At 41.6% G+C, this 15,375-nt stretch overlaps 1 protein-coding gene across 2 annotated transcripts in view; it reads right to left on the bottom strand.

The window, feature by feature from the left end:
- Positions 1-1,095: 1,095 nt before the first annotated feature.
- Positions 1,096-15,375, bottom strand: part of LOC125764274 (uncharacterized) — a 63,004-nt gene continuing 48,724 nt past the window's right edge. For both annotated transcript variants that reach the window (XM_049428328.1, XM_049428327.1), the window contains 7 exons: positions 10,927-11,512; positions 10,649-10,825; positions 10,212-10,576; positions 9,928-10,020; positions 7,042-7,219; positions 6,507-6,518; positions 1,096-6,349 (listed from right to left, as the gene is read on the bottom strand). In XM_049428328.1, the coding sequence (XP_049284285.1) occupies positions 5,296-6,349; positions 6,507-6,518; positions 7,042-7,219; positions 9,928-10,020; positions 10,212-10,576; positions 10,649-10,825; positions 10,927-11,512 (2,465 nt within the window). In that variant the 3' untranslated portion in view covers positions 1,096-5,295. The remainder of the gene's footprint in view (positions 6,350-6,506; positions 6,519-7,041; positions 7,220-9,927; positions 10,021-10,211; positions 10,577-10,648; positions 10,826-10,926; positions 11,513-15,375) is intronic.

The following is a 15,375-nucleotide window of genomic DNA, read 5'->3' on the forward strand; positions in this document are numbered from 1 at the left end:
CGTTTTTGCTGGAATAAAGTGTTTTTTGGCCCCCGGTTGCACAAACAGGTTAGACGTGTAACGTGCAAAAGTGTACTTACCATCCAAAACAAAAAAGAAGTATGTGTTAGTAAAGTGAAAAGTTTTGTTTGATTAAGCAAATGTATAAAGTTGCAAACAATTGCATTAAAAATGTAACTCGAGCTTCGTATCGATCGTGTATGACCTTCACAGGTTGTAAAACTAATTTTGCTGATTTTGTGTTTTTCCACGCGTTTTTATTTAAAAGAAAAAAGTACTAATAACAAATGAATACATATTTGATTTTTAATTAAAATTTAACAAGCGGATAAAAAGTGTTAGCCTTCTATGAACAAGCAAATGGGAAAGAAAATAAATAAATGCGGAGTAGATTATGTAGAGGGGAAAAATACAGGAAAATGCTGCTGAATGCCCTTGAATAAACAAGCTATTTGTTGGAACTGTGTTAATCTTCAAAATCAAATGGGTAAAATGCAAATGAAAAATTATTATTTGCTTGTTTTATTTATTACTAAGCTATCATGGCATACTGCAGCATTATGGCAGTGTTGCTCATGCTATGGTTGGACGTTGCATATGAAACGCTTTATGCATGGGAAATTGCATTCGTTAAATCACTTCACCTTTTACACTACTACTAAGTATCGGATAAGTGTTTGTGATTTTATCTAACTATAATTATCAAATTTTGACTAAAACACTTCGTTTTAGCATTATTTATTTATGTGTTTTGACGATTCTTTTACATTTCTAATTTAAAGTGTGTACTTCAAGTATTAAAATCAAATAAAAAATCGTTAAATCAAATAAAAAAGCAGTACAAAAATATACAATAAACGATTCTGTTTGCAATCAATGTCAAACTAAAGCAAAAAACCGTAATAGCAATAAATATCATTTAAAATATGCTACAAAAATGATAATATGTAACGCAAAGTTGCAAACTATAGCCATTAAAAACGAATAACATTAGCTTTACTATTCAATCGTATATAAAGGGGGTTGTCAAAGCCCAAACCCATTTCGCATGTATGTTAAATATATAAAATTACACAGAAAACCCAACACAAAACGTTCAGCTTCGCGCTACCATAATAAAGTTCTGTTTGGCATTAATTTATTTTCATTCCAATACTACACTGGAGAAGTTCTGGAAAAATATAAAATAATCTCTAACATCCATATAAACATGATTGAATAGTTTACCGTCTTCATTCCACAGGTAAGGGGAACAACAGTCCCTCACCCCTTAACTAGAGTATATATACTATATATGAGTGTTCTCACACACATGCAAGCACGTGTACTATATAACGTACCACCTCCCCTTCATCATATTCAGTTCGGTTCTACACAGCACAAGATGATATATAAATCGTATTCTCTTCGAGACGTGACTCTGTACACTTCGGGTAGTAGAATTGGCGCTTCCGCTAATAGCGTTGACGACATTCATGTGGCTTGGACACATTTTACCTACATTTCGCATGTTTGTTGTTGCTGTTTAGTTTGCGCTTTTTGTGTGCTCCTTCTCTAACCACTAACTAGCCTTTTTGTTTTGAACGTGGGGGGTGGGACATGGAAAACTGGGGACATACGAGTACGAACACACAAAAACAATGACAACTTGAAACAAACTTAACTTTTCTCTTTTGTTATAGCTCGCAAAACGTACGACAAGTCGGGCCGACAGTGGTGTCTGGGCGACCTGTTGGGGAATGGTTATTTGTGTGAATGTTACACTGACACAGAGACTTCTTCCTCACTCCTTAAAAAACAACAATCGTCAACATAAAACGTGCAGTTTGCGCTTGCACAAACATTCCGAACATCAGCGCAACCAACCGCGCGCGTCTTCGTTTGACGCAGAGTTATGGTTTTGTTTGGATTGATGCATCTCAGCTGATGAGTTCTAGGAAATGATGCAGCACTGTTTGTTCTACTTTTTACTCTAGGACACACATTTGCATTAAACCCAGGTCAGGCGAGTGGTTGTAATTTTACTATTTATTCACGGTTCTTTAGTATAGACCAATAACAGACGGATTGGCAAGAAACGGGAATTCTGACGGAGCAGACAACACACAACTCTAGAAAGTAACTGTTTTCATCTTGCTTCAAAGATGCCCACTACGGCGTACAAAAGCGGAGTTTGGAGTTGTTTGGATTTATCTATCACGCGTTCATTATGCGCTAGCCGTTCATTTTATAAATTTATTTTTGACACTTTTTGCACAGTTCCAATTATTGACTATCTTAACACGTTTTAACATTTTAACAATCTCACCATACGTCATTCGGCCTTTTATCTTGGTGTAGAGTGGCGCGAGAGTACAACGTTTTAACTGATAAAGGTTTTTATGTTTATGTGGTATCATAATTTGAATGCTACTGTTTCAGTCGACTCAACAACGATGAGGAGGGAGGGATTGGCAAATAAATGATAACGAGGATTGTTTTTGTTTTTATTTGGTTTTGTCTTTCGTAATGTATAGCTACACAAGTAGTTTTACCACTTAATTTTTGGGCATTTATGTTTTTCGCTAGAACACGTACACGGTCACAGTTACAAGTGTTAATTTACAATCTATTTACACACACACACACACACACACAACAGGACAGACACCTGATAGTGAGATTTTTTTGTTGAAATGGCTAGTAAAGGAAAAAGTTTATTCATAAAATAATTTAAACTCATTAAATAGTTTTGTATTACTCATTAAATAATTTCAAGGATTGAGCCGTGCCGGTGGTGTAAGTGATAAACGGCGCCGGTTCTATACGATAGGACAGGGTATCAAATCCCATCCGGACCGTCCCCTCCATAGCAAGAACTGACTATCCTTCTACGTGGTAACATAAGCCTTGAAACGGTCCGGCCGTAAAAAAAATTAAAGGAGTAAAATTATACAAAAAATTTAAACTTTCAGTAGAAATTCTCTTCCAATTTTCTTTTTCACCGCCTCGATCAAGGGTCGCATCAGCTTGGTTGTAATACAAAAAAAAATGAAATGATTTTTCTGAAATATTTATGATGATTGCCTAACAAAAACTTAAACGCGAAACTTGGAAAGGAAATTGCCTAGCGCCAGCTGTTGCATAGATTCCGTTCCAATCTGTGTTTCAGGTTTTTGTGCCCATCAGCAACTGTGCGTGCTACTAGCGCACGAACAGATGCTCCAATGACCTTCATCGACCTGCGCGTAGACGGAAGCGTTTGCTAATGTCCGGTGCTAATTGTTGGATCAGAATTTCGTTTATTGCTTTTGCAACGGGCCTAAAACCCTCCCCGGGGGGGAAGTGCAGTCTCGTGGGAACATTTAACCCCAAAAACGGTTTTCCCGCCAATTTATAGCTTTCCCGCTAATCGCACCGAAAAGATCATCCCGGTTGGGCAATCGTTCCTGCGGGCGAACGAAAGCAAAAACGGGGAAGTGGAAAACAAAAATCACACCAAATAAAAGGACGCCTTCAGGTCAGATTGAGAAAGGCGCGTGCCATCGTGTGCAAGTGGCTGTGAAAATAGTTTGAACTAATTAATTCCACACCCATGTACGTGCGGAGCAAAACGACTTGACCTTCCTGCTGGGTTTTCGTAAGGAAATCTTCACGTAGGAACTGAGCCAGCCCCGTCCCGTCCTCTACGGTACACTACAGCATAAGCTGTACAGCATTCCTCCAGGTTTGGAGGAAACTTGCTCTCGGGTTGTTGACTGTTGTGAATAAATAAGTAGTGTTTAAATTAAATTACCACCAACAACAGCAAGGCGGGGACACCCAGCCGGGGAACAGTACAGCAGCCGTGTAGAACGTATAGAACGCTTTACAACGGAAAGGCCTTTGAAGGTCGAAAGCGGATTACTTACCGCTTTTTTTTTGGTACAGGCGGGGAACGGTGAACGCGAATGTTGGAAATGCAAAAGTCAGCTGAGGCGTGAGAGTTGAATTAATAAATGATGATGTTGCGTTTGTACTTGGTTGGGGCGATCTTAAGCGAATTGAAAGGATAAACCTCTGGCCCGTGTCTTACTCTTCCCAAATTCTAGCAGCTCATGGTGCTGTAATGGGTTTAGAATGTTTGCAATTTACGCTAGTACCTTTTTTCCCGGGGGGAAATAGGCCTTCCAGGGCTTGTTAGAATACCGATGAAAATCCAATTGGAGATGGGAGATGGGTGTCTGTTTTCGGCTTCGAAATGGGGTGAGTCGAGTGGAAAATGGAACTGATACGTAAGAACATCGATGTACTTAAAGGCTGAAGAAAAGCTTCTTTAAATATTATCAACCGATGCGTGGTAACATGACTGCAATGTAACTGATAGTCTTTAAGATATTAAAACTTTCTTTTATTTGTATCAAACTCCTATCCTTGCAGTTGAATTTGCTCACATTCATCACCAAAAAAACTGAAACATTCCGTAGCACATTTTAGTTTCCTTCATTAACAAACAATATCTATCGGTATTTTACCGATCTTGCTCGAAACTGAGAATGAAACAAGTACGTTTGAGCGATGCGAGAATTGTGATCGTTTCATTTCCACGAAATACCAATGAACAAGCGCAACAATAAAGGCCAAACATTCCACAAGGGCGCCATTCAAAACCCGGTTGAGTTCAAACTTATTTTCAACCACCGTTCGACACTGTTCGACACTGTTGCACATCAAAAAGATGATGGACATCGATCTACACGCAACCCATCGAGTTGTTTCTTCTTGCGGGCCCAACCAAACAACTCATTGCCACATTCCACGAAACGTTGCCTTCCGTTGCCTGCATCCCACTGGAAAAAGTGTCTTGCGGCAGATCGAGAATTTGATACGCTTTGCAGTGTCCGTACGGAGCGGCGAACTGCGTTTGTTGTTGCTAACGTTTGTTGATTGTTTTCGTGTGCGCTAGAGAGAAAATAAACACACATACAACCGGTAGGCATTTTTGGGTGCGGGGTGGTAAGGACAGCGCCACATGAAGCATGGAGAAAGTTTTCCCAGGGTAAGGGCTGGGTGCTGAAAACCGAGTAGGATAACATAGCGACATGCTTGAACACGTGCTTGCACACACTGTACACAACACCGTCTGTACTGTAAATAATATCATCCGAAGACGGAAAAATCTGGATCACATTTGTACCGCGTGGTCCGTCGCTTTATCGAGATGTTTTCCCTCCATCTGGGTTTTTTGGTTGTTTACTATAGTCGAGCCTGGTTGATATCGTTTCCCGGATTACCGTACCGCGCTTACAGCAACGACACCGAGCTGACCTGATGGACTCACCGAAGACCGAGCGCCTCCACACTGAGCCGTAGTTCCTTCCCATTGTGGGCCCGATCGGTAGGTCCAGCACCGTTTCGGAACGCTCGGCCACGCTCGTTGATTTCCGACTGCAAGCTCGAGGTGCTGCTACTACCGGTGTGATTAATGATGAAGGATTGCGGTGACAGTGGGATCTCCTCGATCTTCTCGAGATCTTGTGCGACGCTGGCCGATTGCTGTCGGTGCATTGCGAGACTGCGCTGCTTCTGACCACCGCCCGGCAGTGAGGCGGAGTTGGTCGAGCTGATCGAAGGTATGGAGGTCAGTGTGCCCATCCGTGCCAGCTGCTCTCGATCGACTGATATGGATGATATGGTATCGAGCGTCGCTTTCTGGCTCATCGTTGCACCACTGGTTGTTCCACCTGAGGACGGTCCAACGTCGTCCTTATCGAGACTAAACTGTCGCCGCAGGAAGCGTGTAGAACCGGGTTTACTAGAGCAGCTGTCCGAGCGCAACTGGTAGCTACCGTAGCGCGATTCCGTACACTGGGACAGATTGTTCTCGCTCGGACTTAAACACTTGTAATAGTTGTACGGTGAGCTAAGGTCAATCAGTTCTTCGATGCGCTTGAACAGTCGCGTCGAACTGGCGGTGGACGTTGGGGATGGATTGAGCCGGTCAAAGTTCGTGTTCGCATTCAGGAAGGAACTGTCCGCGATGACTTCGGACAGTTTGCGTGTTTGCGGGCTCGGCAGAGGTGTCGCCTTTGTCGGTTGCACAAAGTCGCCGAGGTTTAGTGTGAACGTGTTGTTGCTCGAGCTCGAATCGATGGAGAAGGAGGTCGAGAGGACGGCAGTATCGTGTCCCGGTTGCTGATCCAGCCCGGGCGGAACGGGTGGCGTTATTTCCACCTTCACATCGATCGATTCACCCGCAACCGAAGGCGAATGGCTGGACGAGTGGTTCGCCGTCGAGCAGGTGTTGCTCTGGATGGAGGCGTTATTGATTTTAGTGTGAGTATTCTGTTGCGACTGGAAGAGCGAATGCTTCAGGATCGCTACATCGAGCCTGCCGGTGGATGGGTAATAAAAGAAGATATACAACGTTATAGCTTGTGCTGAAGCAGCTGCAAGCATGCGGAACGAGGCATGGGTGGAACTAACCAACCCGAAACGGGGAGAAGTGGATGTTTGCTTAGGAGGATGGATTAGCAGCCTAAACTTACCCGTGCGATTCCCTGGTGATGAAAGCGCGGCGTGTTACACCGAGATGGCCGAAGCAATCGAGTTGGTCATTAGTTGATGGTGAACAATGTGAGAAAAAGGGGTGAAAATCGAAAACTGTATGTATTAAGATCCTTTTAAGGTGTAGGATGTTTATAATCTCTTCAAAGGTTAAGATTGAACCAAGTTTTAACCTCAGGAGGGATGCTGTTTTTTTGTTTGAGTGACCTTTAACTGATTAACAAAGATGGACGCAATTTTTTACAGGGTTGTGTACACATTCTTTTGAATATTGTAAAGAGCTTTTGATATTGTTACTGAGAATTTTATTTATTTTTTTTCGTGTAGAGAGAACGGGATGGGATTTTATTTAGTTGAAGTTATCGAAATGATAAGTAAGAGATACTAAAAATTCGAAAAAGAAATTTTGTTAGAAATAGAACAAAAAATCAGCTCCACTTTTGGGTAGAGCTCGAGTGATTGGTTTGGTGTTTAATATGACCATGAATCAGGGTCACTGTGTGCTGCACTACTTACCCGATCGGTGGTGGTGGTGGCAGTGCCTTGTCAAACCCCTTTTTCCCGAGCAACCAGTACGTGTGCATTTTGCCTTTGCCCTTGATTTCGATAGGTCCCCGGGGCTCGATTACGTATCCGCCGGCTTTCTCGAGCAAATTGCACGTCTGTTGGGACATATGAATTCTCCAGGACGATCCTTTTCGAGTGCAACGGACGCGCGGTTTTCCAATGTCGCAGAATGAATATAAAAAGAACAAAAAAAAGGAGAGAGAGAAAAACCAAAAACCAAAAACCCAAGCGGGAATGGTTGTTAGCTGGGTTTGTATGAACCGTCGTTTTTTGGGTTTTTTTCTCCTCTCTTCGTTCATAATGGTGGCGTATTTTCAACGTTTTTTTTGCACCAGCGAGTGCAAAAATGAATGCAAGGTGATGTTTTTACATTCAGTGTACGTGAGTGAAGATAGGCATGCGAGTAGAAGCGTATGAATGACGAGTACACGGGTTGCGCGAAGGACATCGATGATGCGACCACTAGCATGTAGGTGGAGGCGCCTGGTACTTTGTACGCGAATAATCCCGGAAACCTTTTAATGGGTAAATGTGCTTGAGGAAATAGAACCTGCTCGTGGTAAAATTTCCAACCAACTTTATTTTGTTCAAGTGAATGAAAAGACGAAGAGGAAAAAGAAAAATGCAAATTATGACACAAAGGAACGAATACGGGTAATTTTAGTTACATGCATCGTATTATGCACGTTACCGGATTGTCTCGTACCAGCTAACAGCTGGCATTGGATGACGTCAAACTGTACCAAAAAAACAGCAAAATTCTCCTTTAACGATAAGCATCAATGTTGACAGAAACGGGCAATGACGTTTGAATTGTTTTGGTTCATTTTCGCCCACACACTAATACTTCAAAGCATTTCCCCACGAATTGGTAGGGATGCAACTCAAGTACAAAACTGAAAATATGGTAATGATAACAGTTCAGCCGCAAAAGCACTATGATAAGCGAAACAGTGCAATTTATTCGCTGGGTTTCGACAACAAAAAAAAAACAAACGATCATAAATTTTGTACACGCGTGCATTGATAAAATGCCGTGCAGTCGAACGTGTTCGGTAAACACATATGCTAATTAATGCGATTTTCGTTGTCTGCTAATTGAAACGGGTAGACGTGCCACGGCTGATTATGCTTATTTTAACTCGACGTGAACAGAACTGCACCGGCCGTGGCCCAGAAGCCATAGTAGACTTGCGATAAGATAAGCAATAATCGTTAAATACCATACCGCAACAGCGAGAGAATGCGTAATTGATTTCTTCAGCGACAAATGTTCATCATATTTTGGGGCGGAAAATTTGATCATCAATCAATCGTTCGTTCGATTGCACGCTGTGGGATGTTAATGTTTGAGGACAAAATGATACATTTAGCTTTGTGAAGCACATTAATCCACCGTGGCAAAAGGTCTTCAAACAAGCATATTTTGATTGTGCTTGGTTAATGATGAATGAAATATCTGATGGAGGAGAGTTTTGTTTTTGAGAAACACCCCAAATTCGAGATCAATCATAAGCATATAATGTAAAGGCTATTGTGGTAAAATGCCAACAGGTCTGTAAATAATTCGGTGTAAAGTTGGTACAAAAGCTTGTAGAATTATTAATTTAATTAAACGAATGGCAACCGATATAATCGATATATTGAAAAGTGTTGTACTGTTGCGCCATGTTGTTCGGAGACCCAGCTCCAACTCATCGATTGAGAGCATGGCAAGGGTACAACGATCATTTACTCGATATTCAATCAGCAAAAAAAAAAGATAGCTAATCGGATTATGATCAAAAATGCCAATGGTTGGGACTCGAAACTTTAGTCGAACACCGTTGTGTTTCTCAAACAAAGTTTGTTGCTTCTCTTGTGTCGAACTGCGTAGACGCTCGTTGTTTACCTTCTTTCCTTTATTTGTATCTGGCAACTCGTGCTTCGCGTCCTTGTTGTCCTCTATTGGTTCCTATTCGACGTACTACACAGTTGTCTAACGATCTTCTGTTAAATCCTCTACACCCCAATTTGGTTGACTTCTCGTTGCCATCCTTCCGATCCATTCTTTGAGATAATATTTAACATTTAAGTTAAAGTAACTAATAGTTCAAAAAAGATGTTCTAAAGGAATACATTAGACTGCATTCCTAGAAATAAGTATAAAAAATTAAGCATATTATATTTGATTCGATCGGTTATGTCAGAGTAATATCCCCAAACTGTAGACATGATTTGCAAGATTTCCGATCTGTCAGGCCTATTTTTTAAGGCTATTACCAGAGGACCATTGCATATTTGATGAGCATAAATTTGTTAAAGAATTTTCCACCCGATCACACTAACGACGGGGACTACTCAAAAGCCCTTTTTTAACTGTTTCCTATACTTCTTTTTATTTGTTTGTTCCCACAAAAGGTTCTGCTCATGGAAACTTTACCACAAAACCTTTACCCACAAAAACGTTACCCAAAACAGTTGAATTACAAACTGTCTAGCACGTTGACTGACAGTCCAGAACGAACCCGTAAAAATCACATTTACCACATCGGACCCACAGAATCGCATTCCATTTGCGTGGGGGAAAAAACGGACAAATCTTTCCTTGCCAAATCTAATTTTCTACTTCTACCCATGTGTCGGTCATGACTGGTCGATGGTTAGTTGAGCCATGAAATATAAGGTGCCAATGAAGCATGATGATGTGGAAAATGAGTTCGAAAGCGGAAAGCGTATGAATGATTGATGGTGAGCGCCGGTGTGATGGTGCGTGAGTGTGATGTGGAGCAAAGCGAATCATAATGTGTACGTGTGGCGTTGTGCCACTTCGGTACACATAAACAGCGTCAGTACCTGTTGATTCCATCCGGGATGCCGTGTTGACCGTGTCACCGAAGAGACAGTATCGGGGCATCGTTAGACCAACGACACCGGCACAGCAGGGACCTGCAGGGTTGTACGGTGCATGGTGCACACAGTAACAGCCATCGGTAACGGTGACGACAGACGAATGTGTAACGCACGGTTAGTGAAGTCGACAGGCAAGAAGAGACGGGTTTTTGTACGTGGTATTTTTGGGGGAAAATTTTATAATCATAAATGTTGATGAGCTGTAGGAAATGTTCCGTTCCACTTACCAGTGTGTAGCCCGATGCGCAACTGCAGCGGAACGCCCGGTAGATGGCGAACCTTGAAGTGGCCACTTTGCGAGAGAAGATCCAAAGCCATCGTAGCGATCTGTTCCGCATGGTCGGGCGTTCGGACGGGTAGACCACTGACCACCATGTACGCGTCTCCGATCGTCTCTACCTTGTATACGTTGTACGCGTTGATCGTGGCATCGAAGCAGGTGTACAGATCGTTCAGCAAATCGACAACCTGCACCGGTGTACAGTGGGCAGCGATCGTCGTGAAGCCCACAATATCGCTAAAGTAAATCGTTACCTCGGCGAATTCTTCCGGCTCAACAGCTAGTCCAAGTTTTAGTTTTTCCGCTACAGAACTGTACGAGAGAAGAATAATGAGTGTCTTTTTGTCTTCTCGCGTGAATTGAAGGGGCCCTTGAAAGACTCACCTTGGTAACATTCTATTCAGCAATTGTTCAGTCTTTTTCCGCTCAATGTCTAGCTGCTCCGTACGCTCACGTATCAGCTCCTCGAGGTTGTTGGAGTACTTTTCCAACATTTGAAACATCGTATCTACAAAGTTAACCTTTCGTCCGTGGTTTAATTGCTTGAAACGCTCACAGATACTGTGAAAGGGTGATGGAAAAGGTAACAGAGAACATCATCATTGTGCACTTATCCCAAAAGCCATGGCTCAATCGTATCGCAAACAAACAAAAGGACTTACGTTGCAAAATCAGGTCTCATTTCAGGATTTTCTGCCCAGCACTGGCGCATAATGTTGATTGCTTCCGGCGGAGCTGCACCCTTCGATACCGAGGGCCGTATAAGCGGGGGTGGTTTCTTGATTTTTGCAATAATTTCCTCCGGTGAGAGGGAAAGCATACAGTACGGTTCACCCCGTACCACGACCTCCTGCATGATGATACCGAACGCATACACATCGGCCGGTTGTGTACCCGCCTTTGGGTAGGCTTTCGATTCTCGTAACGCTTCCGGGGCCGTCCAAAGCAGCTCCTTTGCACCTCGGGGTGCCGGTGCAATGCCTTGGGCTTCGTAGAAACTTAGCATGCCGTAGTCGGTAATCTTCAGCACCCACCGTGCGTCAACGACACAGTTCCGGGACGAAAGGGAACCGTGTACGCGCAACGGGGAAGCATGCAGGTAGCGCATCCCACGGACTAGATCCGTCAGCAAGCTTAACCGGAACGACCAGTCCAGCTTTATCTCGTCCATTATGAGCACATCCTGCAGTGAGCCGCGCGAACAGTGCTCAAACACCAGTGCCGTTCGGGTTGGTTCATTTAGCCAACCTGTAAGTTAATGGTTGAAGGCTCGATTTCAGAATTCATTGCAAGTATGAATTTAAAGAATAAATAAGTGAACGCTTTATGTATAATCCAAAAATGTATAATCCACCATGCGCCTCCATTGCAGGCATCAGTTCTTATTCAGCGAATTTTATCCGAACATTAATTCTATTAATTTTAAACACTGTTGCGAATGTTTTCAAATGAAAATTAGATTAATAATTCGATTTAGATGGAATTTTTAAAACTATTTTTAAAAAAATTAGGGGAATGCTTTATGTATAGTTGAAAAATGTTTAAACAACCATGCGCCTCCATGCAGGCATTAGTTTTCATTCAGCGAATTTTATCCGAACATCCATGTGTTTCTATTAGTTATGTTGTGGATGTTTTCAAATAAACAATAGGTTATCAATTTGATTTTGACGGAAATATTGAAATATTTAAAAAAAATAAGTGAACCCTTTGTGTGTAATGAAAAAATGTTTAAACAACCATGCGCCTCCATTGCAGGTATCAGTTCTTATTAGGCGAATTTTATCCGAACATCAATGTGTTTCTATTAAATTAAAACACTGTTATGGGTGTTTTCAAATGAAAAATAGAAAATCAATCCGATTTTGACGGAAGTATAATAGTTTTCATTTTACCGCATAGCTATACATATATTGTTGAAATTTATTGTACCTGCCAGCCAACGCATTGAAAAAAAAAAACGATATGAGGGAAGAATTTTCGTATGAACCAACTCTTATAAATATCAAATTTCTTGTGTACCACATTTATACGGTTTTCCCCCAACCTGCGGTTTTTATTCATTAAACTCAGCGATCATGGAACATTCGTTTCGATGGTATCGTACAGTTGCATCGGTTTAAATTACAATCCAGCGAGTGCTCAGTTCAAATGGCAATTGGTTCTATTCCTTCTACGTAAAAGTGTACACACTGTGTTGTTCATTTGATGAGCTGGTGTTTCTGGTGAATATTTTCAACCGTGCCCATCATCCCAACTGCTTGACCCGGGAGCAAAATTTCCAATTAAGCAAGAAGATACAGCACTGTGTGGCTGTGTTGATTTCAGCTGCTTTCTGTACGGCACGGGAAAGTTTTCTACGAATTTAATAAAGCATTTGCCCATTGCTGTTTATTCATTTCCATATTGTGCTGTAGCTGGTCTTTTTTTTTTTGTTTGGGCCGGTTCTAAGTGGCTAATAACGTACCGCGAAGCTACGATTTTAATATAACACTAAAGTTCAGAGCTCGGATGGGATGTCTATGCCCATAGTTGAACAAAACAAGAGCTTTAGTAAGTAGTAGGTTCTTCTGTCAGGATAAACCGCAGATAATTAAACTGTGAAATGTATCAAAAGATCAACAAACCTGATTTATGATTCTGAAGATAAACAATTACGTTAGATAAAGTTTTTTTCACAAAAAAACCTTAAAACAACTGAATGATATGCCTGGCAAAAATTGTACAATTTTATATTTTTTACTAAATCAAGTGAGCTATATATTTTAAGCCTCGTTTAACTTGGTGAGAACCGTGTTGCACTTTCCACAATTTTAGTATAATGTTATTTTGTCTCTTTTCACCTTTCCAGAGTGCAATTCATTTAAGTTTGCAGTTTTCATTTTGCTGCGGGCTCTACGGGTACGGTTGACGAATGCCGCTCATTAAAACTTTTGTGCACATTGTGTACTCTCTGGAGATCATCACCATTTTGTGTAATAACTGATGCGAAGAAAGTTAGTAGTGTCTGTGCTTTCTGCGCTAAACATAATGTTGTCAGCGGGAAAGTTAATGATGTTGATATCTGATAGGATCATTTCGTTTGATTGTAATGGCGTTGGTAAAGGGAAAGGATTCTTTTTCCATTCGTGAAACACTACCAGGTGAATGGCGTACTAAGGTGTTTATTCAACCTTCGGGTAGCTTGTGTAGAAGCAAAAGTTCAAATTGCTCACACAAAAAGACAGCGAAGAAGGAGGCAAAAAAGCGTATGAAAAGCGAAACAAGTCGACACGAAATGATGTTGATCACTGCCCCTTTTGGCATGCGGCACCCAGCTGTCCGCTTGTGATGTTCACACAATTTTAATTGAATTAAAATTGGAAAATGGTTTCACTTCAGTTTATCCCTTGCGGTGCGAGCGTGCTGTGAATGATATGCGAATGACATGGTCGCTGGGTGAGCGATTTTTGGGGCAAGGAATTGTATGACTTCGAGCAACCGGTGCCGAATGTGATGTGCTGGACGTTGTAGTCTGTTGGTGTAATGTGTGTTCAACATTGGTTGAAATCTCGTTTGGTATGTGAAGCACGAGTATAACACACGAACGCAACTGGACTGGAGTAATTTTCGGTACCCCAAAAAGGAAGCCACAGTTCACAGCAGAACTGTACCGAAATTTCCATTCGAGTACGACTATCTGCCTACAACTTATGTGCCCAAGGCTTCATCGGTCGATGCTGAGTTAATGCATTGGATAAATTTATCGTCTGTCACCACCAACAGGTCAACAGTCCGACAGCCGGATGGTAAGTGTAGGAAGATTTTTGAGCCGTACCGTTCGGTCAGCATCATCGCATCGTATGGAAAATACATTCATCCCACGTGTGTTTCCGTGATGGAGACTAACATACGCAATGCCTTTATGCAGTAGCGTGAAAAAGACATCTAAATGACAATGATGTGGATGGTTGATTTCGGTCGTATTTGTTCTGTAGTCTAGCAGCACCGCTCATCATTGGACAGTGTATTGGTTTGAAGCAATGTAAGGATAGCAAACTATGGAAAGGTTCACTGTTTTATTTCGAGCGTGTGGTTAGAAGGCTACCCCCGAAAATGGATCGATCTACATATATGGAGTTGGTGTTTTTCCAAATGCCAATACGCTACAGCTCAGGTGATGAGAGTGTTAGGGTGTATACCGTAGGGTAAAACCAAAATGTTTAGCTTGCTACCCCCTGAAGGTCATTTTTCGTTCCGAAGGTATGCAACGTACAAGGGTTTCGGTTGAGATTTTTATTCTACTTCTAGCAACTTCACACCGGTCGCACGTTATTGGTTAGAGAACGTACCCTCCTGATAATAATTAAATCGAACGAATCGAAGTAAAGTTTCCTAGCCTCATCGTGTATCGACCTCAGCGAACAATGTTAACATCGGCATTGTATATTGCTCTCCCCAGGAACTTGTAGCGAAGTATGTAAAAAAAAACCGAACACGAACAATGCTCGTTCTGAAGGACATTGGGGCAGTAAAATAAGATGAGGGTTTCTATGGGAGGTTTGCGTCTACGTTTGACACAAACGAGGGTTGTTATATTTAGAGCATTTCAATGTAAAAGGGACCACAGTGGACGCCATTATTTGCTTTAATGACCATAAACAATAATGTTTATGTTGTGATCACATTATAATTAGATTTTCTATTTTACTTCTACTGCAGGGGATGTAGAGCTGTTATTCTAATTAGAGATAAACTATTTTGATTTGAAATCACACATCATACCAGTGGATGGACGGAATGAATTGTTTCATTGTATCACCTCGTCGATTTATTCATACCAGACGGATTGTTCGTTCTTTCTTTATAGATAGATATCTTGCCTACAAATATGCATAATACAATTGAAAAGTTCACGATGATGTGAAGCTACGGAAGAGTCTCAATCTGTCACAACAATACACAACAACAGTCTATTGTATAAAGCAAGAAGCAACACATCTAATTAATAAGATTTAGATGTACTAATTATCATTGTGTCCTGGCTCCAACAAACGGTAGTAAACGGAACGTCAGTGCAGGAGCTTTAGCGACAACAATCGTGTGGTGAGAACAGCACGAAGAACTAACAA

The sequence above is a fragment of the Anopheles funestus genome, chromosome 2RL, assembly GCF_943734845.2.
Source record: "Anopheles funestus chromosome 2RL, idAnoFuneDA-416_04, whole genome shotgun sequence".
Classification (NCBI taxonomy): Eukaryota; Metazoa; Arthropoda; class Insecta; order Diptera; family Culicidae; genus Anopheles; species Anopheles funestus.